This window comes from Mixophyes fleayi, chromosome 4 (assembly GCF_038048845.1).
Source record: "Mixophyes fleayi isolate aMixFle1 chromosome 4, aMixFle1.hap1, whole genome shotgun sequence".
Taxonomy (NCBI): Eukaryota; Metazoa; Chordata; class Amphibia; order Anura; family Limnodynastidae; genus Mixophyes; species Mixophyes fleayi.
Window position 1 is genome coordinate 313,622,510 of NC_134405.1, and position 26,301 is coordinate 313,648,810.

Here is a 26,301-nt window from a genome sequence, read left to right on the forward strand (position 1 = left end):
AAGAGCCGGTCAGACATTTATTTCATGTGCGGGGAGCTGTGATTGGACAGTGCTATTGTGAACACATGTGCCCTGCATGTTATTATTAAGCTATTAAGGCTGCATATATATATATATATATATATATATATGTATGTCTGTCAATTAAAAAAATCACCGTTGTCCTGCCAGTATTAGTAGTTTAGTATGTAATTTCCATTACCACCATTGTTGACCTCAAAAGCCAAGAGTTTATTAATCATCCCCTGATGTACAGAACCCACATGTCAGTCTGATTCATCAAGCCGCACATTCTGAGCACAACCCACGTTGCAGTGTTTTATACGCACTATATTGCAGTATTATACGCACATATCTAGGGTCTGCGCACTCCGGAATTCAGCAAAGCATGGATCTCAGGGTAAGTGCGCTAATGAATCGGGTGTAGGATTGCTCTATTCTCTGCTCTTCTACACAGGACACTGCAGGATAGGTACCTGTCAGCTCCTGTAGCATCGGTGGGTCCAGCGACTGTAATGTAACCTGCAGGATCTATACAGTGTTAAAAGATAGAATTTAAAAAAAAAATTGTGTGGGGTCCCCACTCCCAACAATATTAACTATTGTGCTGCCAGCCTAGTGAGGAAAGTCACAATATCAGGGGGAAAACAAGCATGGGGTCCCTCTGATTTTAAGATACCCAGCACTAGGCAAGCTGGCACTATAGCAGGGGAACCTGCAGCATGGGGTTCCCCTGCCATAATAACAAACCAGTCCTTTGCTGTTCAGCATGGGGCTGGATCCCCTAGGGAGTAGGGGTCTGCAAAAAAAAATGTACAGGCCCCCCACTCTAGGGATACCCAGCCCCTTGCTGAAAGCACTAGAGCTCTTTCCACTCTCCTTGGCGTTGGGTGTTCGGTAATAAGGTGGTTAATAATAGTGTAAACACAATTTTTGTTTGTGGAACTACAGGTCCCAGCCAGCCCAGGCTCCATTAACAGTCTGGGCATGCTGGTGCTTGGAGAACCACAAGCACCAGCATGCCCTGACACCCAGGGCTCGCTGAGCCATGTAGTACCACAAACTAAAATTTATATAAAATACACACCTCATTCATACCACATCATTAAATGTATTATTATTTTTTATGATATATATAAATATATATATATATATATATATATATATATATATATATATATATATATATAACATTTAATTATACATATGTGTTTGTTTATTTAATTATTTATTTATTTATTTATTTAATTGAAAGAAAATTACTCATAGGCAATCAAACGTCTATAGAAGTCCTCGGTTAAGTTATGGTGGATAATGGGTTATGTGCTTATTGCCCACCTGAGTGCCCTTGTGACTTACACCTGGGTTGACTATAGCACCTGCCCTGTCCAATCACACTGCAGCACCTGCCTGCTCATAATGGTATAAATGACCGGCCTGTGGTTAGTTGTAGTATTAGCGATTGCTAGCAAGATGGTGTTTTCTAAGGAATGGGTGTGGTTTGTTGTAGTGCTGTGGAGTTGTATTTTAGTATTTAGTACAGAGGGGTTTTTAGCAGATGTGTCAGATTTGCAATGTGGGTCCAATAAGATGCAGTTTTCTTTTTCCTCTGCACCTATAGCATTTATATCTGCCTTCACTGTATTGGGTGAGTAGATTTGTTCTGTGTTTTGTAACTTAAGAGAAATGATCTCTTGGAAACACTCTACACTTACTTGCTGTCAATGGATCAATGTTCCTAATTTACATATCTGATGCTTTGTGGTGAAATAGAAATGTATAAACATTTTTAACTATCTGTGAGCTGGCTTCACTCCTTGGACAGTGATGCGGCTTTTAGCTATGATTTCCTCTCTGCTGTCATCAAATGTTAAATGACACAACAGGATTGGGGGGGTAGGAAATGCTATTGTAAAAAAAAAGCATTGAAAAGTTTGGGGAGAGTGCATAGATAAGATTGAGATATGAAATGGGAAGGGGGGGAGGTAGAGGTACCAAAAAAAAAACCATCTTCTATTGATATGTGGGAGTAGTGTGCAATGGATTTGGTAAAGATTCCTACATTAGCAAATGTAACTGAGAACCCATAATACTGTATAGTGCCAAGTATAAATATATTTTAGCCATAAGACAGCAAGTGTGTAAAATGTGGAATATGAATTTAAAAATAACATTTCACAAACTCGTTTAAAAATGAATGTCACTGAGCTTTCTATGTATCTGGTAAAAGTTGTTGTAGTGCATATAGAAACCAATAGGCCAGTTGCATGTAACAGGCCATGTATCGCTTTCCTGTCTTTGGTTGATATGCTACTCTATGATCATTTCTTTCTTGGCTAAGGGCAGCAGTAATGTCCAAACAGATTACTGCTGTACTCTTTATACAATTCTAAAACAATAGAAAATAAGTCCTGTACTTGATTAGACTCTCAGGCTAAGTAAAACAGTTTTGGCTGCCTAAAGAATTGTCATTGATGGTGAACTTAAAACCAGTTTATAGAAACCAAATAAAGGGCACTATATTTAACTACTTTAACTATTTTTTTTTTTTTTTTTTTTTTTTTAAATGGTACTTCTGCTAATGACAAAGCCCATCGGGTTTGGTCTTTAATAAAATTGAAGTAATTTTCTTCAAAAGGCAAAGCACCAGGAACTTCCACATAGTAAATATACCCCCAGATCTATTTGTCAAAGAATAGTACGACACTGGAATCCCTCATGGGCCAAATGTGAAATTGACTTGTGGTCAGATGGGGGCAGGTGTCTTCGTTTTGTAATTAGATGCTCAGGCTCTGTTCCCCTGAGAACCGTACTTGGCAGATCAGAGTACTGAGCCGGCTTAGTACTTTCGTGTTTCCTCGGAATTGAAAACGAAGCAAAACGTCATCGTTATGTCTCATGAGTTTTGGACTCTAAGTACCGCCCTCCATGGTGATCCAGCGCCATTTCACAGAGGGGCACTGAAGTGGTAGCACAGTTCTTGGCAGTCTGTAGGGCAGCATCATAGGTAGAATAGAAAGAGGAGGGGTAGCAGTGTTCTTTAGACTCCAAAAATTGGCAACCAAAACACGGGGGGGGAAGGGGGTCAGTGAACATCTAATTGTAATCGGTATATCAGATGTAATGCCCAATAGATCTATTGTAGCACTCCATGTATATGTAATGTCTGCTTAGCTACTGCAGTAAATTTGGTATTGGTTATTAGAAATCCATGTACAATGTCATTGTGGTCCTATCCTTTACAGATTATGAAGGAAAGTTTCAGAAGCTCCATAATGACTCTACTTGTGGTATCTGGGTAGGAGAGAAACCAGATGGCTCAATGATCATTGGTGCTGCCTATGATGGATGCTATGTAAGAGAGGAGGTAAGGCAAACTACAAACCATGTCTAAAACCCATAGCTTTCAGTGGTGTAATAGGTTGGAATAGTCAAGTCTATCAACTTATTGTGATGGGCTCAATATATAGGCTCCAAATAGTTACAGCCACCCACTGAGATCTGATGCATTCCAATACTGTAGTGTACAATCTCAATCTTGTCTATGTACATCCCAATTAAGTATAGTCATAATTCAGTACCCTGGATTGGCTGCTATGGCTTGTCATGACTTGGATTTCACTCTTTGGTGGCAAAATGGTCTGCCAATCTTGCCACTTGGTGTTCCTCCTATTTATACTAAACCAAAAACTAAAGTTCATTTAGTTCTTGGCACTTATAGACTAGAGATGAATGAAATAAAGCAAAACACTTCTGCAAAATGCTCCATGTTGAATTTAAGGATTTTTTAACCTTAAGTGTTCCCGGACCTATCCCACTATACAGTTGAATGCACAGGCAATTGTCAGTTTTATTTTCAGACTATAAATTCTGAAACATCAGAACTTTCATAGTATGGAATAGCAAAAGCAGAACGAGGACTGGATCTAGAGAGATTTGTCTGCAACAAAACTAAATTCATGCAAAAATTTAGTGCTACTCTAATTACTATCCTGCCAGGCTGTGCAGGAAACCCCCCTATCAAACTTCACTCTTACAAATTTGCTGGTTGGTCTTGTTTCACAGAAGGGAGACTACAAGATGACTCTGGTAGCAGAACATATTGTCAATGGTCAAGTGGAATATCATAAACGAGATGTCCAATGCCCCGTCATGCCAGGTAATGCTTAATTTCCAGCAAGTGATTTCTTGGCTTTAAGGAAGCTTGCAGTCCTGAAATGGGGATGTGCTTCAGTTTTAGAAACTAGGAAACTTGCTGTAACTAGTGTATGTATATTGACCAGATGTCTTCACTGGGCCGACTATACTAATTTCTAATGTATTATAAGGCGGTTCCCTATTCTGCTGAATATGGAAACCTGAAATGTAGTACCTGACCCTTCAAATTGCTTGTTACTAGATGCAGATTTGTCTGTTACTAGTTAGGACACAGCAGCTTTTGCGACTACCTCTTTCATTCACACTCCTGTTTCCTGTGAGCAGCCAATGACAGAATTCAAGATTTCTCCTGCCCCCCCCTTCCCCCTTCCTCCACTGGAACAACCTCTCATGCTCCAATTGTCCTCTAACCTGTGCACCTTCAAACGGGCACTTAAGTTGTAGGCTCTTATGAGCAGGTTGCTCTTCCCTCCTGTCTCTACCATTACTTCTCCAAGTTCACTGTACTAGCTATGATTGGAGTTTTGGTCTCATTTGTTTATCATTCTGTACGGTTTTACTCTGTATGGTCAACTGTTTGTTCTGTATGCTGCTACAGAAATCTTCTGGCACCTTATAAATAAAGGATAATACATTGTGGATGATCTTTCACAGCTATGGATGCTCCGCGCCCCAGTGACTGTGCTGCCATCCAGCGTAGTGACCGCTTGCCTTGTGCCAACTCCTCTGTGTCCAGGGATGTCTGTGAGAGACTAGAATGCTGCTACTCTCCTAGTGACTCCATCCTTCCCTGTTACTATGGAAACAAATGTAAGTAATTCCATATAAGGGGTCATAGAAATAAAACTGGGTAAACTCTTATGAAGGGTATAGGAGACTACAATGAGATATTGTAGTCTCCTGTACCCATTCAGATACTGCTGAAGCACCTAAGTGGCCTTCTTTTAGAGGTGACCCTTTAGAAGTAACACAAGAGTCACAGTGCAAACTGACTGGTTGGGGTCACAAGGGAGTGACTGGGGCAGGAAATGGCCGTAACCTGCATATAATATAGGCATGTTTTATGGGTTTCTTTCTGGCTGAGTCCCCCCTCCCACAATGTTTTTCCACTTGCCTGAACAGAATGATTACTAAAGATTGTCAGGCAAACCCACTGGACTGAGTACTACATTAAAGTTTTGCAACTTGTTCTCCAGTTGCATCTAAAAACTAGGACATGCATTTAAGATGTTCACTCTGAAGGTTGTCACATTCTACTAGGTGCAAATGTGTGGATGGTAATATAAGATGTTCAAATTTGTTTTCCTAGTATTGAGACAACAGTATTAGGAGTAAATTTCCAAATCTTGGCTGGGCATTGACTACATCTAATACTGTAAATAAGTTGTCTTCTAATAGAAAATGCATTAAACACTGCTTGTATTGAGTTAATCAAGCAAATTGATAGTATAAAGAACTAATTTATGTAGCACAAGGATGCTCTGCCATACCAGTGATGTATAATTCTACAGTAGCTTTATTGGCATTTGTACTTTGACCGTAGAATAAAAGCCTCCAAACCATACAGGACGGTCTGTCGGTCCTTAGCATGCAAGATCTGGCTTCATCTGTGAAATCAGACTAACTAGATAAATTCATTTTAGAATTTGAGGCAATCCAATTATAATGCAGTCTCTCTCTGACCCTGAACATTGGCCTGGACAAACCTGGCTTTGTATTACAAAACGTGATATGAATTGACTTCTTTACACCAAGCTGTTTCCATTGTGTCAAATTTCCCCTCCAGTGACTGCCCAGTGTACAGATGGTGGCCAGGTTCTAATCGCTATCTCCAAGGATCTGACTGTACCGTCCTTGCTCTTGGATTCAGCCGGTGTCCTCAATGTGGACTCCACTTCATGTCCCATGATGAGTGTTGCTAAGACTTCAGCTTTCATACTGTTCCAGTTTCCTCTTTCTTGTGGAGGAGCAAGTCAGGTAAGATTGCAGTGGAACTGAGCCTTAAAACTAAATAAACCAAGGGTTCCTACTTGTTTATGAACATATGATGTAGACCAGGTTGAGTCCTTGTGACTATCCCTTCAATTTTCTAATTTAATATGCTCCAGTCCAGATCTAGAGTATCAAATTTACTATGTATGTGTAGATGGAGATCCAGTGGCCTCTATGCTCTCCATAAAAACCTCACTTGGTGGTTGAAAGCTTCCTACACTCTAGGAATGTTTCCGTCTGCACTAATTTAGGTACTTAAAATGCTTAGTACCCCTATAAGTTATTTAAAGTTGGGTGTGTGAGGCTGCCAGCTCTTGGGAAATACCACATGTAAATGGCAACATTGTTTGGACTTGGGCTTTTACCAAACTCTGATGGCTGCCAGGTACACAAGCAGACTGGCATTGACAGTGTATTTTGTAGGTCTGACATGACTACAGGCCATTATTTCCACCAAACAAATTGTTCCATACAGCAAGTAGCAGCTGAAGGGGTTGTCTACATAGTAGATGAGTGGTGTCCCACGTGTCTGTATCTCCAAATTGGTTATAGTACTACAATTAAAAGACCGTGGCACTGTTATTGGAAGTTGCTATAGATACTTGTCTGTATAGGTCAGGTATTTATGTAGGATGGCAGGAGTTTAATATATATAGCATGATGCTAATCTTCGCCAGGTATCTGAGAATGCTATACTGTATGACAATACAGTTTATGCCACCAAGGATGTAAGGACATGGCAAGGCTCGTCAATCACCAGAGACAGTACACTGAGGTAAGACACACTGGTGTGTGCATTGGGTGATGCTGTACACAGAAACAAAAACTAATATTATTTTGTTAATCTAGGCTGACTGTCCGCTGCAGCTATTCTCAGACTGGTGTGGTCCCGCTACAAGTGGAGGTTCTCACACTACCACCACCTCTTCCTGTCTCCACCTCAGGACCTCTTCTCCTGGAGATGAGGATAGCTCGAGGTAATGACTTGTGTATCTTCCATGCTGTAGGACACTGGAGAAATGTAATAACTAATTCATATGAGGCAGAGGAGCTCGTCTACAATAACACTTCTATAATCTGAAATTAAGACCTCAAGCTACCCATAATCCATGTTCAGGGCAGAAAAGTGTAGCTATTAAACAGTAGCTAGCATGTGACCTGGCTGCTGCCTGGTACATTGTGACTCTCATAGCTGCATCCAGGGTGCTTTTAAGAACTTCAGCTAGTGATTGTGCCCCTTGTTTCTTGTTGATGGGCTCAATCCATAAACCACACACTGGTCTTACCAACTATGCATCTGAGGCAGGAAAGGAAGTATGGAGCATGGGTTTGTTAATGGGAAGCTTTCATGTGTTGCAGTTCAAGAAGGTCAGAGATGGATGTGTGATCCTCAGTATGGGGATATTACTGTGGTATTTGGGAGGTCTGTCTACACATACCATGCTGTTGGCATAGCCTTTAACTTTCATTCAGCTTCAGTATTAAAAATGTCAGTGTGTAAAACAAAATTTAAATGAATGCCTATTGTATAGTTGTTAGATTTGCTTGTTTAAATGTTTGGGATGGATATCTTGCTTTGAAGAAACTTGGTTTCTAGATGGTTGTGGCAGGATAACACCATCAGTGTAGCTTCCATGACCTAGGCATCTGTCTGGTCTTCTGCAGTAAACCTGGGGAGTGTTGCAGCCTGCAAGGAAAGGTTAGTAGAGTAGTATCAGACAGTTAATAGGAGACTGAACTGACAGAGATCAATGTTTAAAGCTCTAATGCAAAGCAATGATTCCAGTAACAAAGTACTATAAACATGATCACATAAAGGGTTAGGTCTCCTATAGGCATGAATAAGATCTTTCACACAAACTTTCCAGTAAGCACAATTGCAGCTGCTGACAGTTCTGTAATTTGGCCTTGCACCATTTTTAGGCTGGGTAGAGAGACAAGCTAGCATCTGAGTTTGTGTATCTGCCCAATGTTAGAGTCTATTAGATATATTGTCTGTCTAAAGGTGACACGTCTAAGGTGTGCATGTACAAATTGTAACATGTAATTATTTTGCAGACATGCAGTATGCTTCATACTACTTGGATACAGAATACCCTGTGATCAAAGTACTCAGAGATCCAGTCTACTTGGAGGTCCGAATCCTACGAAGAACGGACCCAAACCTGGTCCTGATCCTATATGACTGCTGGGCTACTCCCTCTACAGATTCCACCCAACAAATCCAATGGCCCATACTCGTGGATAGGTAAGGCTGGAATACAAACTAGCACCATTCCTAGGCATGAGAATAAGATTCTTGTTGAGCTTGACTAAATGTCTTCCATTTCAGATGCCCTTTTGTTGGTGACAACTACCTCACTCAGCTGGTCCCAGTTGGGGCACCCTCACAGAACATGCCTTTCCCAACCCACTACCAGCGCTTCATTGTCAGCACCTTCACATTTGTGGATCAGAGTACCCAGACTGCTCTTGGTGGACTGGTAAGCCATTCATTAGATCTTATGCCTTTGTACCACTTCCTGGTCTATAGCGTCTGGTAAATGACCAAAGGTAGTTATGTCCTGATGTGTTTGAGCAGGTTTCTTTGCAGTAACTCTGGTTGTGGTCCTATAGGTCTACTTTCACTGCAGTGCCTCAGTGTGCATCCCATCTGCCACAGACTCGTGTACGGTGAAATGTGCTTCAAGGAAAAGTAAGTAGTATGTTCTGTATGAATCGCCACTAATGTCCCCAATATTAGGAATTCAGATGTCCCATTGGCTGTAAAAATATAAGCTGGATCAGCTTCTATTCTCTAGCAACTTGTGACTCACAACTGGCCTAAAGTCTTGAAATACAAAATTCTGCCTTCAACATTGTTATATGCTGCATCTTATAAACACTCTAGAACTACTAAATGAAATAATTGTGACTTATGCCAATTAAAGCTGCAGTTATCCCCTCTTGAGATGAGCTTAGGCCAGGTGTATACAAGAATCCCATGAATGAGTAACCCAGTTTCTGATAATAGAGGATCATCTGACCGTGTAATCACTAAATAGGCACTTGCCAAATCTAACATGGTTTCTCTTTGCAGAGAGAATGGCTGACAGATGGGCACCTGAAGATTCATTGACAACTGTCACTTCCAATGGACCTGTTCTATTTATTGCTGATGAGCTTGAAACAAGCCAGGACTTCAGTCGGAAGGAAGAAGGTAACGTTTTAAGAAAATTCTGCCATATTAAATTTTTATATAAACTCCTGATCTTGTAGTGTTTCTATCCAGTTGCCCTTCACCTTCTGAACCTGTAACTTACATTAAGTGGTATCTTTAACAGTTTACTTTATTTGGGAAGTGTGGCTTTATTCTATGGCCAGAACTGAGGTCACTGGTTGTGCTGGAATTTCAGTTCTTTTATGGGGCCTTCTACAGAGCATAACCTAGTTTCAATCAAATTGAAAAGGACACTTTTGTGGAATGTTGATCTACCACATCAAGTGAAATTTAAGTACCCGTGCAAGCTTCCAGTATAATAATAGTGGTATATATACCAGACTTCTGCACAAAGTCCTTGCCTATTTCTTGTACTACTATACTCAAACAAGGTGAAGCACATGGCTTAACTGTCCTAGTGTGAGATCTATTCGCTTACTCATAGTCTAATGGGCTCAGGTAATGCAGGTCCTTCAGAACATCATCCCTTTAGACATGTGCTAAATAACTGTAGGACTAATCAGTACATTCTTCCTACAGATCACCTTGGTTCCAGCTCTGACTTGACCTGGCTCAGAGGAGCAACGGCTGTGGGTGTCATCCTGGGAGTTACACTTGTCGCTATTTGTCTGTATAGAAGACAGAAAGGAGACGCGCTGTCCATTGTAAATGCTTAAATAAAATGGACTTTTCAAACCTTGTAGTGTATTTGTCAGCTGTAACCTTTCTGTAGCTTCCAAGATGACTACAATCATGTACTGTAAAAGCTACATTTAAATGAATACTACAAATATAGTAGTGCTCAAAGCACTGGCTATGAAGGTAACTCTTGGTGGCTGTTGCAGGCCTCCTTCAATCCCCCAATTAAGAAAAATAAATAAACTACATCAGTGCACTGTTTTAATTTTATTTAAAATGAACCTACTGCACTGAAGACCTTATTCATTTGTATGTATTTTATTTTGTTTCCTCTTATGTAGGGATAAACATTCTGCATTAATCCTAGGGCTAAAAACTGGTTTTGCTACGGCTGCTCCATCCTTAATGGTAAAAAGGTTTTCACTTGACCTAATTACACCATGGAAATGGAAATGGTAAATGTAGGGTTTAAACATTCATGTGCTAATATAGCCGTATTCAGAATACACTGGATGAATGCCTGGCCACTATTGGTGCTGTTACATTGTCTATGTAACAAACATTCTTCAGTAGAAATACTTGTCCAAAACTAAAGACCACTGTCACTATGTCTCATGTAGAGGCTATAACACTTCACTGTGCAGGGCATTGTCAATGTAACTTCCTGGTGTCTATGATCGTTCTAAACCTCATTGCCTAGCTCCTCTGGTAATCTTACAATGTGGGTTACTAGCAGTTAGGCTCCATTATTCTATACCTTAATTGTTTTTACCTCCATTGTCATGCTTATTGATGTGAGTCTTCTTGCAGCAAATGGAGTCTGGGCATGGCCTAGTCGTGACATTTTGGGTATGTCCCAAACATGGGATTTCACAATACTTGGAAAGTACTGAAAATGAGGCAGCAGGCACAACTGGGGTGGTTTAAAGCCTGTACAAAGGGTTAACTACTGAAGGATACATCCCTGAACTAGGCACAATTAAAGGACCACAGCACTGAATAACTGATCCTCTTGTAACAACTCTAAAACTGGAAACCGTTAGTGCAGTGCAAGTGGTATAAGAATATCATTTAAAGCTAATGCAGTGTTTAGCATGGTGTCTACTAAACATGTGCATGTGTCCTAATAAATTTAAATGTCACTGTAGGTCAGAACAGATAATAAAGTAATATCTGCAATGCAGATACAGTATATGTCCCCCTCTCCTTCATGGGCAGCACAGTGGCCTAGTGGTTAGCACTTCTGCCTCACTGTGCTGGGGTCATGAGTTCGATTCCCGACCATGGCCTTATCTGTGTGGAGTTTGTATGTGCTCCCTGTGTTTGCGTGGGTTTCCTCTGGGTGGTCAGGTTTCCTCCCACACTCCAAAAACATACTGGTAGGTCAATTGGCTGCTATAAAAAATTTACCCTAGTGTGAGTGTGTCTATATTAGGGAATTTAGACTGTAAACTCCAATGGGGCAGGGACTGATGTGAATGGGTTCTCTGTACAGCGCTGCGGAATTAGTGGCGCTATATAAATAAATGATAAGACCTGTTTGCTCCAGGAAAATACTCATGTTGGTGTCTGACATGCTACATTTCATTTTCTGCACGTACTGCTAGCAATATGTACTGTTTGGATTGTTTTTGGGGTAATGTACATACTGCTGTGTGTTAACCATGTTGTATTAAGGAGAAGTGTCTTCATACCACTGATGTACCACACATGACTTTTCTGGGGTCAGTTCCCCATCACGCTGTAGTTTGCCATAACCATCAGCAAATCTCTAGTGCAGGCTGGGATAAACGTAAGGCATCTACATCTCACATGGGATTCGAACAGCTGATGCAGAACTGTCCAATATACAGATTACTACCGGAAGAACTTGTAAACTTGTTACAAAGAAGCATCAATATTATATATTGATGGGGCAGACTGGTGGCACAATGGCTAGCATTGCTGCCTCACAATGGGTTTTATTCCAAGAAAGGCCTTATCTGTATGGAGTTTGTAAATTAATACTCATATGAGTTTGGGAACAGTGTAAGCCCCACAGGGGTAGGGATGAATTTGAATGGTTAAATATTCTTGGTAAGTAATGGGTAGGTACTATCCAAATAACTATATAACCACACGTTTTAAGTGAAGCAGAAATTTAAAGCCATTAAAGTAGAACACAACATGCTAATCTGAGTTTTAGGAAATATCTGTCTTTACATTAAGAAGACTATTAGGAGTCCTTGAGGACTTGGTCTGCAGCCTTGTGCTTTTTGTTGTGGAAGTCCTCAGTGGCATCTAATATTTTTATACATTTATGGAATAGTGTAATGACCTATTATATAATAGGTCCCATTACAGTTCTGGAATTATTGATGTATCCATACATACTTTTTTGATTGAAAAAGTAACTTTATTTGTATAAAGGTACAAAAAAACACAATAAATTACATTCAAGTGCATGCAATACACTAACATAATCATTCATACATTTTAGCACAATACAAGACATAAGATATGACCTACACTATACATCGAGTACTGCACTAACCATGAAAACTTTAACGATATAACCTCTTCAAAAATCAATGGATGTGAGGGGACGGCAGGTGAGACGTAGGGAAGTCACAAGCCTGAAGCTTTATTGAGGACAGACACAAAAATAGGGAAGGCAAGACATGCAATAAAACTTCAAGCAGTGATGGGGGAATGGGTTGGAGGGGGAGACAAGCCCAAGGCTTTATTGAATGGACAGGCACATAGGGGGAGAAGGAGAAGAGGGAGACAGAAAAATTAATAATCTTTCTCAGGACTGTCCATGGTTTTATAGTCCCTTAGAAGGATGTGGATCAGCCTGCGACAGTCCTGGATGGTCATCTTCTCCTGCTTCAAAATGAGGCAGTACACATATATTACACTTGGTGGCCACGTCATTGGGTACTCCTTTCTAGTACTGGGTAGGGCCACCCCTTTGCCCACAGAACAGTCTGAAATGTTTGTGGCATGGTTTCCAATATGGTGCTGGAGACTTATTTTTTAATGTATATTTTATTGAACTTTTTCATAGTAATTATCTAAGGAAGAGAAGATGTACAGAAAGAGAGGAAGAGGAGGATTGGTTGGGGGTAAACAGTTCAACAGCATAATACACTGTACAGTACAATGTTTGGGGTTTTTTTTTTTTTACCAAATGTTCAATCTGCCGGAGAGGTATGTGTAAATATATACTTTTTTTTTTTTAGTAAGGCCCCTTGTCATTAAGTCTATTGCAGACCCCAGCAAATGTTAGTAATGTTCCATTACTAATGCTCTCAGCAAATGGGGACTGAGAGCTTTAGCAATGGAATATATAGGGTAGAAAATAAATAAATCTATATTGGTTGTATTGTCTCATCCGTTGCAGTCCATCCAAGCCAGTTAAGATGCTTAAACCACACAGAGGAGGAGATTAATCAGGGCAGGGGCCTCATTATAGCTAAGCCCGGGAGCCCAGGTGGATTGAAATGTAATAGGACGGTCATGCAGTGTACTCATATAGTTGAAAGGGAATATCTGCCAGATTTTATTAATGACTGCAGTTGTAGCAGGGGGTTCAGTTTGCTTCCAATTAGCGGCAACTGAACAAGGTGCTGGAAACCTTCCTTAGAGATTCTGGTCCATGTAGCGTCACAGTTACTGTAGAGTTGGCGGCTGCAAATCTCCTGTTCTACCACATCCCGGGGTGGCTTCATGTTGCTTCTGACTCACCCATCTGCATGGCGCATCAGAAATCGAGATTCATCAGACCAGGCAACATTTTATTAATCTCCGACCCTCCATGTTAATAAGCCTGGGCCCAGTGTAGCCTTAGTTCCATGTTGTTAGCTGACAGGAGTGGAACCTGGTGAGGTCTTCTGTTGCTCAGCCCAAAACCCTAATTTAAAGCATATTTGTGACCTTAGACAAGACACTTTACTCCTTGTGTCCACACACCAAAAACGAACTTAATTCTCAACTGGGCAACAATATATAAAAAAAATTCTGTGTACAGTACGTGACTGCAGGTTAATAATGGTATGCATCATATAAAGAGGAATAAATAATATAACTCTTGTGTACAAAGTCTATCACTAGGTTAGTACAGGTGGCAACAAAAATGTACTTTAACATGAAAATGATAATTTCAAATATAACAAAATTACTACAATGGATGTGAGGATCAATCCTATAATTTTCACAATATTATGGACATTGTCTGAACTGTTCTTTTTTTAATATGAGCAATGTGAAAATATTAAACCTGAATTTGGGGGTGAAATCCATTGTGCTGGTTTGATTCTCCATGCAGTCCTGCACAGTTGGGTTCTTAACATATTTTTTATATCCAAAGCACTCATCTTACAGTAAACATGGTGGGTCTGAGTCCGTAAGGAAGGTAAGGCAAAAAAAGGAGTAAATGTTCTCCGGGACAAACCATGTTACAATGCAAATTAATTTATTATTTTGCTCATAAGTGAAACACTAGCTGTTTTTTTTTTTCATCTAGCACATAAATACTTGGTAGCTTTATTATTACATTAAAATTTAAAGTTGATCTAGGACATGTCCTCCCCCAGATATAAATCTGTCTTCTCATTTTAAATTTACCTCCCCCTCCAATGCAACATGGTTTTGCCCAGATGCAAAGTTACTCATTTTTTATGCTTTGCTCTCCTTATGTTTCAGGCCCTCTGTGTGCTCCTGTTCTATCATTGTTTTCTAGCTTTAATATTTCATTCTAGCTCAGCAGAGCACAATATATCATGATTGTCACTACTAAATGCAAATATCAAGAGGGATATGATTCTAGTGATGGTATAACCGTTGTCCATGTGTTTTTTTTGTTTTTTTTAAACAAGTGTTTATTGACGGTCATAAAGAATTAACAATGCAAAAGTATACATAGTATATCAAACAGAATATATTCAAATCGTTGTCCATGTGTTTTATTGGAAATCTATAATTGGAGGAAAGAAAATTATTCCTAGGCAGTCAAAGGTACATAGAAGTCCTAGATTCATTTATGGTGAATAATGGGTTATGTGCTTATTGCCCACCTGAGTGCCCTTATGACTTACACCTGGGTTCACCATAGCACCTGTCCAATCACATTGCAGCACCCACCTCCTCATCCTGATATAAATGGCCTGTGGTTAGTTTCAGTATTGGGAGCTGCAGGCAAGATGGGGTTGTCTAAGGAATGGTTAGGGATTGTAGCAGTGCTGTGGAGCTGTGCATTAGTGTGTTCAGTGCCTGGTACAGAGGAGTTTTTAGAAGATGTGTCTGATTTACATTGTGGGTCCAGTAAGATGCAGTTTTCTCTTCCCTCTGTGCCCATAGCGTTTATATCTGCCTTCACTGTATTGGGTGAGTAGTTCTGTCCTTTATTTCCTACCTTAAGAGAAATGACCGAACTGAAGTAAACTTCTCATTTAGTATTGCTGTCCCTACAAAACTGTTTCTAATCTAATGCTTTTCTGGTGGGGACAAAAAGTAGAAATGTATGAAAGGCTTTCTGACTGTGTAAGCTGACTTCACTGGCTATACATTAAGTGTTTGAAAAGATAGTGTTCTGTCTCTTGCAGCTAGAACTACTCTGCTCTATTTGAATTTAAATAAAATGGGCTGAGAATGGGATTTGGGATGGATCAGAAATATATTCTATGAAAACAAAAAAAACCATAAGGTGGGTGAATAGATGTGAGGTGGGTGGAGTGATGGGAGTACCAATGACTACAGCCCCCCCCCCCCCCCCCCGGTTGGGGGAGGGGGTGCCATGGATATGGTCCAGGGTGTGGCTTTTGCAAAGGTATCTGAAAACTCAGTGCCAGGTGTAAATATATTTCTGCCATAAGGCAGAAGCTTGTAAATATTAAATGTGGAGTATGAATAAAGGAGAACCATTTAGAAACTTGTTTAACCAAAGTCCACTTATCATTCTATAAAATAGATCACTTTAACATCTCAATGTGTTTGCATCTTCAGCAAGTCTTGGCTCATTGGTATGTACTTGCTTTACAACAATCTTTTTCACAAATTACAATGCTTTATTACCCTTCTGTCTTCTACCCCTCCTGTATCTCCGCAAGGACTTTGGCTACAATGTGCTTATGTCTATTCATGGATGTAATACAAAATCATTACTTGTCATATTCAATGCACTGGGCTATGTTGTGTCCTAACAGTAGACTCTGCCTGTTGGATATAAGAGGTTTGGTGACAAACACATTGCTTGGTCTAGCTTTTATGTATCTGGTGAAAGCTGCTGTATTGCCTATAGAAGCCAGTAAGCCAGTTGCATGTAATAGGCCACTTATCACTTTCCTGTGTCTTCTGCTGACATGCCACTCTATATGCTCATTTTTATTTTTTTGGCTGAGGGTGTTATTAATGTGAAGGCAGACTACTGCTATGCTATACTATATATCTGTAAAATGACAAATCAACCTTTTTCTTGCTTAGTCTTTCAGGTTGCGTAAAGAATTGTCCTCAATGGCAAGCCTAAAACCGGCTTATAGCAATCAAATAAAGGACACTATATATAATTAAACTCTAGATCTGTTTCTAAAACTATAGTATGACTCTAGAATCCCTCATGGGCCAGAGGTAAGATGTAGACCTACTGCAGTACCACTTGCGGCCTGATGGGGCAGAGGTCTCCACATTGCATTCAGTATATCAGATATAATGCCCAATGGATCTATTGTAGCACTCCATGTATATGTAATCTGACTACTGCATCAAATGTTGTATTATAATGCATGTATGACTATATTGTGGTCCTATCCCTTACAGATCATAAAGGGAAGTCTCAAGGGCTCCATAATGACTCTACTTGTGGGTTTTGGGTAGGACAGAAACCAGATGGCTCAGTGATCATTGGTGCTTCCTATGATGGATGCTACATAAGAGAGGAGGTAAGGCAAAATACAAACCATGGCTAAAACACATAGTATAGTGGTGTAATAGGTTTGAGTAGTCAAATCTATCAATTTGCTGGGATGGGCACAATATATAGCCACCCTCTGGAATCTGATGTATTCCAACCCAATACAGTAGTGTTCAATCTAAATCTTTGGATAAAGAGGAATGTAAACCTTGGTTAAGACACCATATTGCCAAGTCCCAATAGCTTTTCTTCTAATGTACAAATGAGGAACATGAGTAAAATGTGTACATAAATGGTAAGCAGGAGAGTTGCTGATTATTGAATAATGCACACAATATAACGCATCAAATTTTCAAAAGGGGAGAAGTAAAGAGTACACTACCTGCTAGTTGGAGGCTCTAAGTAGTCAGAGGGGTTGTGCAAACATCAAGGGCTCTAGAATGCAAGGTGAGAAGGGGATCTGTGAAACTCTGCCCGGGCCTCTATACACAGCTACATTGGACAGGGGTATAGCAGAGGATGCTCGTGATGTATTCCATATGGTAAACCTGCCTTATGTAACTGATAGATGGAAGAGGAAGTGGTTCTGGATTCCTTCAAAAAAAGCTATCTGATGGTTCACAGCACTTAGGATATGTGTAATGAATCTTTGTGTGTTTTAGGGACCCCAGGAATGGAGCATAAAAATAAGGAATAGGAGGGAGAGGCAGCTAGGGAAATTTAATGATGTTGAAAATGAAATGGTGGATAGAGGCCCAGAAGGGAGTTAGTTATGGGTAGTGCCACCAAATGTGGGATGGTGTACCCATGTGTCCAAATAGATGCCAACATAGCTGAGAGGTGCCCAGAAAACATAGCATGGAGGCGCTGGGGAACTAAGTACCAGCAATGGAAAACTTTTTGTTAATTTTTATGCAAATCAAGTTTTGGAAAGGTTCAGATGAATTTTTGTCCCAGTCTTCTGTGGTGAGTTTCCCCCATGTCCTCCTCCCATTTAATGTCATGTGGATCCTTGAGTAGGTGCTGATATTTTAAGACGAGACAATAGAAATTAGATACTAGTCCTCTAGAGAAAGTATCGTTCTGTTCCCTCCGCTCTAATGGGGAGGTCAGGAATACATTGAAGCCAGAGCCATGGATAGTCATACAGGTGGTGAAGTTGGAGGTAATTTGTGGGGGCAGAATGACAGGATATAATATTGTTTACTGACCTACAGATGAGGGAAAAATTTGAAAGGGGGCTAGGTCTGGGAGCAATTTAATGTTGCTTATTGTCCAGTGTGAGAATTGAGTCAGGCGTAGGACAGGGCGGGAAGGATTGTTGCATAGAGGGGCCATATGCCAGGCTCTAGGTGATAGGTCATAGGAGAATACAGTACGAGACCAGGAAATGAGCGAAAAGGCCAAAGGAAGAGTCTGTTTCATTTTCAGCCATAGGAAGGAGAATGACTATTGGAGAGGGTGACCTTACTGTCAACCAAAACACTATCACTGGGTGGGTAGTGGAAGAGAACTTATTGAGTAAGATGGGTAGCCTGGTAATTAAGTTTGGGGGGGACTCCAAGCCCACCCTCCTGAGTGGGCTTGTGGAGAATGCTCATACGGATACACAGCTTCTTAGCCGACCAAATGAGCTAGTGCTGATTCTATAACTTCAGACTGCTAAAGGTAATGTCATTAAGTAAGTTGGGGAAATGATGTGTAAGGATTTGTGATAGCTAGGAGAATGTCCCAATTTCTAAATTAGTCAGTTATACTCAAGAATCTTGTTTTGGTTGCTGTGGCCCTGGATTTTACTCTTTGCTGGCATAATTGTCTGCCAACTTTGCCTCTTGATATTTATACTAAACCACAAACAGTAAACTTCATTCATTTTTTAGCATTTACAGATTAGAGATGAGTAAAATAAAGCAAAACATTTCTGCAAAATGCTTTATGTTTAGAACACTTTTTAACCTTGTGTTCCCAGACCTAGCCCACTATACAGTTGAATAAATTGACAACTATCACAGCTTTAACTATACACTATAAATTCTGATACATTTGCATATAGTGTGGAATAGCAAAAGCAGACCTTGAGGACCAGATCTCCAGGGATTTGTCTGCAACAAAACTAAATTCATGCACAACTTTAGTGCTACTCATCTAATTACTATCCTGTCAGGCTGTGCAGGAAACCCCAATCAAGTGTCACTCTTACAAACTTACTGAACATGCCTAATGTTGGTTCTGTTTTACAGAAGGGAGACTACAAGATGACTCTGATCTCAGAACATATTGCCAATGGTCAAGTGGAATATCATAAACGAGATGTCCAATGTCCTGTCATATTGGGTAATGCTTAATTTCCAACATGTGATATCTTGGCTTTAAGGAAACTTGAAGTCTTGATATGGGGACTGTAAAAACTGTATCACAAGAGAATTTTCTGTAATCCTCTAGTAACTAGTGTGTATTGGCCAACAATGTCTTCACTGGGCAGTCTACAATAATTGATGTATTCTGTGAAGATACCAGGTCTTCTGGCCCAATTTTACCCACTTCACTCTGGCTGGCCACCCATGGGTGCCTTCCTAAGCCAAGGAAGCCTACCAAGTACCTTCTAAGGATCTTATTAGTCACTCGGGCAAATGCAGTTAGAGAAGTACAACAGTACATTTATTGTAATAAAAACACTAGTATATTATGTACACAGTAAATTCCAGGCAGGGTTACCACAACTGTCCCTTACCCCACTAAGTCAGGACATCCAGTTGACTAACTCCTTAAGCTAAAGACCATTAGACTTCTCTTGGCTGCGGCTGTAGTCCATTGGTAGAAAACAAAAACGCAAAACCAGCTACATTGCACCTTCCATGAATCAATCCTCAGAATGAATATTCCCCCTCCCCCCAGAGTGGAAATTTGACCCTAGATATAAGGAGCCACAGTGCTTTCCCCTATCTGAGCAACTCCCTGGGCCTCTCCTTGTTAAACATTGGTGAGTCATTGACTAGGGGGAAGTTGGCGTGGGGAGTGGAGATGAGCTGTACTTCCACAAACTCCCCTGCTAGATTGTAGACCAAATGTCAGGACTTGTGAGAACAATGGATACTTACTAGCCTTCCCCCTCACCAGTATCTTGCAACCTGATCCCTACCCATAACCCACCTGGCTTCACTTTATGGACAATGAATAACAACCTCACTGCCACGTCATCAATATATAATGCATATTTACAACGAGCTACAATGTCCCCTTATTCACATGTAATTAGACACTGCAGTTGTACTCTGAGCTGGGGAATAAAAGCAAGGGCTACAAAAAGTACATGCTATAATCCACATTTTGTGAGAAAAAAGGGACAGGCTGGTTAGGGTGATATTAATACCTCGTTTCACCATACTCCCTATTTTGATTCATTGTAACAAGCTATAAGAAGATTCAGGTACTATATTTTAATGTTGGATGCACATCTGTACATTACTAGTTGGGACGCAGCAGCTGTTGTCACTACATTGTGGATTTTCTTTCACAGCTATGGATGCTCCGCGCCCCAGTGACTGTGCTGCCATCCAGCGTAGTGACCGATTGCCTTGTGCCAATTCAACTGTGTCCAGGGATGTCTGTGAACGACTAGAATGCTGCTACTCTCCTAGTGACTCCGTCCTTCCCTGTTACTATGGAAACAAATGTAAGTAATTCCAGATGAGCAGTCATGGAAATAAAACTGGGTAACTTCTTGTGAGGGATTCAAGAGACTACAATGGGACATTAACCCAGAATGAGTGATCTAAATGCACTTGGTGCTACTTATAATAGGCTGCACTGGCGTTTCAGATTCAGACACTATACTGGGATACATGGAAAAGGCAGAGCAAGCAATCTTACTGTTCCTACGCTTGTCTTTCATGGCCAGTTCACTCCTATTTGTGGTTGCTGAAGCGCCTCAGTGGCCTTTAGATGTGACCCTCCAGATGTTGCATAAGGGTGTACCAGTACAAATGGATAATGGTTGGTCACAAGGGAGTGACTGGGAGAGGAAACAACCATAACCTGCATAGAATATAGGCATCAGTTTTGGGTCTCCTTCTGGCTCTGAAACCTTCTCCCACAATGTAGAGCCACTTGCCTGAACAGAATGATTACTGAAAAGATCTGGTCACAGTACTACACTAAAGTTTAGTAAATTGTTCTCCAGTTGCATCTGAAAACCAGGACAGGCATTTAAGATGTTCACTCTGAAGGCTCACATTCTACTAGGTGCCAAAGGTGTGGATGGTAATCCATGATGTGCTAATACTCCAGTTTTGTTTTCCTAGTAGAGAGACACCATAGTAAGTTTCTAACTCCTGGTTGGACACTGACTGTCTAATACTGTAAATAAGTTGTCGTCTAATAGAAAATGCAGTAAACATTGCTTGTATTGAGTTGTTCAAGAAAATCGACCGGGTAAAGAACTAATCTATGTAGCACAATAGTACTGCTATACCAGTGACATATTTATCTAAAGCCGTACTTTGGCTGTCCTGTATGGAAGGGAGTCTTTATCTTGCAAATTCTGCCAGTCCTTAGTCTGATTTTTACTGATGAAGCCAGATCTCACAAGTAAGCTAGATACCATGTCACTTGAAATTTGAGTTAATCCAATTATATAGACTAAACATTGGCCTGGACAAACCTGGACTTGTATTATAAAACGTGAGATGAACTGACTTTTTTCCACCAAGCTGTTTCCATTGTAAAATATTTCCCCTCCAGTGACTGCCCAATGTACAGATGGTGGCCAGGTTCTAATCGCTATCTCCAAGGATCTGACTGTACCATCCTTGCTCTTGGATTCAGCCGGTGTCCTCAATGTGGACTCCACTTCATGTCCCATGATGAGTGTTGCTAAGACTTCAGCTTTCATACTGTTCCAGTTTCCTCTTTCTTGTGGAGGAACAAGTCAGGTAAGATTGCAGTGTAACTGAGCCTTAAAACTACATTTAAGAAAAAAAAAGGGAAGTAGGAACCCTTGGTTTGCTAAGATTAACATAATCTGTAGACCAGGGTGAGTCCTTGACTATCAATGCCGATACCCAATCTAATATGCTCTAGAGATAAATGTAGGTCGATCCAAGTAGCAGAATAAAATGTTATGTTTGTGTAGAAATGTATCCAGTCATTAAAAACCTCACTCTGGTGTTTAATTTTAGAGTAGCTAAGTTAGCACAAGCAGGTAAGTGTTCCTACAAGCTTTACAGTGGCATTAAGCATTTTAAGTTTGGGGGGGGGGGGGGTGCTGCCTGCTTTTGGGGGAAAAATGCTGCCGTATGCATGTGGCACCATTGTTTGGGCTTTAAACCTGGGCGCTAACAATCAGTTTGTTAAAACACACACCTCAAGAAGTTTATGTGCAGTTCCAGATTGGTTATCGTTGCTAACTGCTATAGAAGCTCAGGAGTACTTATGTAGGATGGCAGGAGTAATATACAGCACGATGCTCATCTTTCTCAGGTATCTGAGAATGTAATACTATATGAAAATACAGTTTATGCCACCAAGGATGTAAGGACATGGCAAGGCTCGTCAATCACCAGAGACAGTACACTGAGGTAAGACACACTGGTGTGTGCATTGGGTCTTGCTGTACACTGAAACAATAAACTAATAGTATTGTGTTCTCCTAGGCTGACTGTCCGCTGCAGCTATTCTCAGACTGGTGTGGTCCCACTACAAGTGGAGGTTCTCACACTACCACCACCCCTTCCTGTCTCCACCTCAGGACCTCTTCTCCTGGAGATGAGAATAGCTCGAGGTAATGACTTGTGTATCTTCCATGCTGCAGGACACTGGAGAAATTTATTAACTGTATTTAATAAGGGAGGGGAGCTTGTCTACAACAAAAAATTTCTATAGACTGAAATGAAGATGTCAATTTACCCATAATCCTTATTCAGGGCAGGAATGTGTAGCTATTAACAGTAACTAGCAAGTGACCTGGCTGTTGCCTGGTACATTGGTACAATTCTCATAGCAGCATCCAGGGTGTTTTTACTTATTTAAGCCAGTGATCATGCTCAGTGTGATGTGCTCAATCCATGGCCTACACATTGGTATTGCGAACTCTGCACTGGTCTTCCTTGTCTGCTTTAGATGCAGAGTTTGGGTTTGTGAATGGGAAGCTTTCTTGTGTTGCAATTCAAGAAGGTCAGAGATGGATGTGTGATCCTCCGTATGGGGAGTTTACTGTAGATGTAATATTTGGGAGGTTTGTCTACAAAATCAAAGCTGGCTACAGCATGGCATAATTCTTTGCATTCAGCTTTAGTAATAAAACTTGTATAGTTTTGTCATTTAAATATTTTACTCAATATTAAGTAACCCAATAACTATTTGAGACATCTGGGATGGATATCTTGCGTTGGAGAAACTGTTGGGTGTTATCCTTCCACAATCCTGCCACAACCATCTGGAAACCATTAGTGTAGCTTCCATGATCCAGGCATCTGATGTTTCTGCAGTAAACCTGGGGAGAGTTGCAGCCTCCACGGAAAGGTTAGTACAGAGTAGTGTATCAGACAGGAAAAATAAGGGTAGGCTGGTTCCAAATTTTAATACCTTTTGCCTGAACCGACTTAAATATGTCAATGTTTAAAGCTCTAATGCAAAGCAATTCAGTAACAAAGTACTATAAGAGTGATCAGATAAAGGGTTAGGTTTTGTATAGGCATAAATATGATCTCTAGCACTAATGGAAAGTCATACCAGTAAGCACAACTGCAGCTGCTGACAGCTCTGTAGTTTGGCCCCACCTCACTTGGGGACTGGGTAGGGAAAGCTTTAGAGACAAGCTAGCATCTGAGTGCATGTGTATACAATGCATAGACCTGAGCAGAAACTTAATACATGCGTTTACCTAATGTAATGGACAATGTATCTAACAGACTGCCAAAAAAGTGACCATCTAAGGTGTGCATGTTTAGGTTGTAACATCTGCTTATTTTGCAGACATGCAGTATGCTTCATACTACTTGGATACAGAGTACCCTGTGATCAAAATACTTAGAGATCCAGTCTACTTGGAGGTCCGAATCCTACGAAGAACAGACCCAAACCTGGTCCTGATCCTAAATGACTGCTGGGCTACTCCCTCTATAGATCCCACCCAACAAATTCAATGGCCCATACTTGTGGACAGGTACAGATGGAATGCCACCTAGCATCTTTCCTATGTAGGACAATGGTCAATAATTTTGATGCACATGATCTCATTTCAGATGCCCTTTTGTTGGTGACAACTACCTCACTCAGCTGGTCCCAGTTGGGGCACCCTCACAGAACATGCCTTTCCCAACCCACTACCAGCGCTTCATTGTCAGCACCTTCACATTTGTGGATCTGAGTACCCAGATTGCTCTTGGTGGACTGGTAAACTTCTACAATCACTGTTCCATTGATTACATGGAATCAATAAGCTAGTGGCTTATTAAAAGGGTTGCTTTCATATACTCTGAACAATTCATGTATATCAAGGCATATAGCAATCTACTACACCTGAGTAACTGCAAGCTGATCAGTCGAAAAAATAAGATAGAATGAAGTTACTTAAAGTATTTGCTTTGATAATCCATCCTCTTCTGGAGCTGTGGAATGGTGCTGTACCAATATTGAAGTGTGGGATCACTTCAGGGTTAAAACAGTAATATGGAACAAATTGGCTTATGTAGTTGTGACCATTCTAATCAAGAATTAGTAGTTGGTTATAGATGCTCTTAACACTGTGCCATCTTTAAATCTGTTCCCCAGGTCTACTTCTACTGCAGTGCTTCTGTGTGCATCCCGTCTGCTACTGACTCCTGCACAACCTCATGTGGCCAAAGAAAAAGTAAGAGCTATTTGTGTAATGAAGATCACTCTATTTAGTAGTAGAAAAAAACACTGATACTAATGTTGTGTTTGCAGAACGAGCACCTAAAGAACCAGTGGAGAAGATCACAGTAGGCAAAGGCCCAGTTGACTTCATTGATGGTGAGATTCCATAAAATAGTGGAAGTAGTAAACCTACATGAAATAATTACCTTGAACAGACATAGTGACCTTCCATAACAGGAAAGTTGCCATTGCTTGAATCACTTAACCTAAATTCTAATGGAATACACCATTGCTTTCCCTATGGTTTCTTTTCCCATGGTCAACTTGTGCCAGTCTGTAAGGATCTCTGCCATATCTCAAAGCACTAAAAGCCCTCTTCAAACTCCTATAAATGTATCTTCCTACAGCTGTCTCGGATATTGAAATGCTGAATGAAACATCTGTACCAGGTTTCATTGCTGCTAAAAAGGAAGGTCCCCTGAATACAGATGGAGAATTAACTGAGCTTAAGGATTTACCCACAAGAGTGGAAGGTAAAATACTACACGTCAAACTGATCTACAAAATGTTGATCTAAATGGGCACAAATACAAATCAGATAATGGTGTTGTAATCAGTAAACCAACAACCCCACCCTGAAAAATTAGCTGAACATCTACTTCCTAAGCGAGGAGTCTTCCTTTTAATCTATACCTGCCTCCAGTCTTTATGTAGCCTAAAGATGTGCTGACTTCAAGTTACAATGTGTTTAGCTTCTAATCTTCTAGTAACCTGTTTTGACGGATGTTTACCATTCTCAGGTACCTCTAAACCCAGCTCTTCTACTCTGATGTGGTTGAGGGGAGCGGCAGCAGGAGGAGGCGTCCTGGCGGTGCTTGTTACGGTTCTAGGTTTGCGTTGGCGTTGCAGGAGTTCAAGCCCCACTATGAACTAAACGCACAAATAAAATGGGTCTCAAACGAACTTGTTCTTGTGTTATTTGTCAGGTCCATTTCTTGGTTAATACTCTACATGTATAGTGTGGAATCTGCATGTGCTTTAACCCACTAATTAACTAACTGGCCTTTCAGGTTATCTTGATAGATTTTTATTAACTGTTCAATACTGTAATTCATAACCTGTTTAAGGTATGACAAAGGCAGTAGTTGCCCTATTATCCAACTAGGCACAGAAATGGGCTTAGGGTATTTTCAGAGTGTTGCAGCTGTGACAGCACCATGTGATAACACGGTAATGGAAAGTACATCCATGTAATTGTGTTGAAGCCCAACTGTTGGTGTCACATGTACATGGAGGGGAGAGCTTCAATCTCCACTATAAAAAAATAAATAAATTCTCAACAGTCTTAATATCTACTCAAGTTTCCATTCTGCCACCATACTCTTGTGTATTATACATTCTTCCACCACACTACCTGTTAGTTTGGTTTGTCTCTGCGTAGGTCAGAGATGGGTGCAAGAAACTTAATTACTCCACACACCTCCAAACTACCCTCCCATATCCTTTGCCTATCTTCTCCTGATTATGGCAATACATTGCCTGGCCCCATTAACTCTATTCACATCTCTTGTGATTGTGAATTCTATAA

General features: G+C 40.6%; 2 protein-coding genes across 2 annotated transcripts; both read left to right on the plus strand.

Annotated features, from left to right (window-relative positions):
• The first annotated feature begins 1,470 nt into the window (after positions 1-1,470).
• LOC142152931 (zona pellucida sperm-binding protein 4-like) lies at positions 1,471-10,045 on the plus strand. The gene is made up of 12 exons (XM_075210085.1): positions 1,471-1,648; positions 3,246-3,367; positions 4,066-4,159; positions 4,813-4,968; positions 5,945-6,135; positions 6,828-6,925; positions 7,000-7,127; positions 8,209-8,398; positions 8,483-8,633; positions 8,767-8,845; positions 9,230-9,349; positions 9,890-10,045. Exons 1-12 carry the CDS (start codon positions 1,474-1,476, stop codon positions 10,024-10,026), a joined length of 1,641 nt encoding a protein of 546 aa, XP_075066186.1. The 5' UTR covers positions 1,471-1,473; the 3' UTR covers positions 10,027-10,045.
• Positions 10,046-15,167: 5,122 nt separating this feature from the next.
• On the plus strand, positions 15,168-25,676 carry LOC142152929 (zona pellucida sperm-binding protein 4-like). The gene is made up of 13 exons (XM_075210082.1): positions 15,168-15,355; positions 16,784-16,905; positions 19,118-19,211; positions 20,395-20,550; positions 21,618-21,808; positions 22,356-22,453; positions 22,529-22,656; positions 23,850-24,039; positions 24,119-24,269; positions 24,648-24,726; positions 24,804-24,869; positions 25,121-25,246; positions 25,514-25,676. Exons 1-13 carry the CDS (start codon positions 15,172-15,174, stop codon positions 25,645-25,647), a joined length of 1,719 nt encoding a protein of 572 aa, XP_075066183.1. The 5' UTR covers positions 15,168-15,171; the 3' UTR covers positions 25,648-25,676.
• The last annotated feature ends 625 nt before the right edge of the window (positions 25,677-26,301 follow it).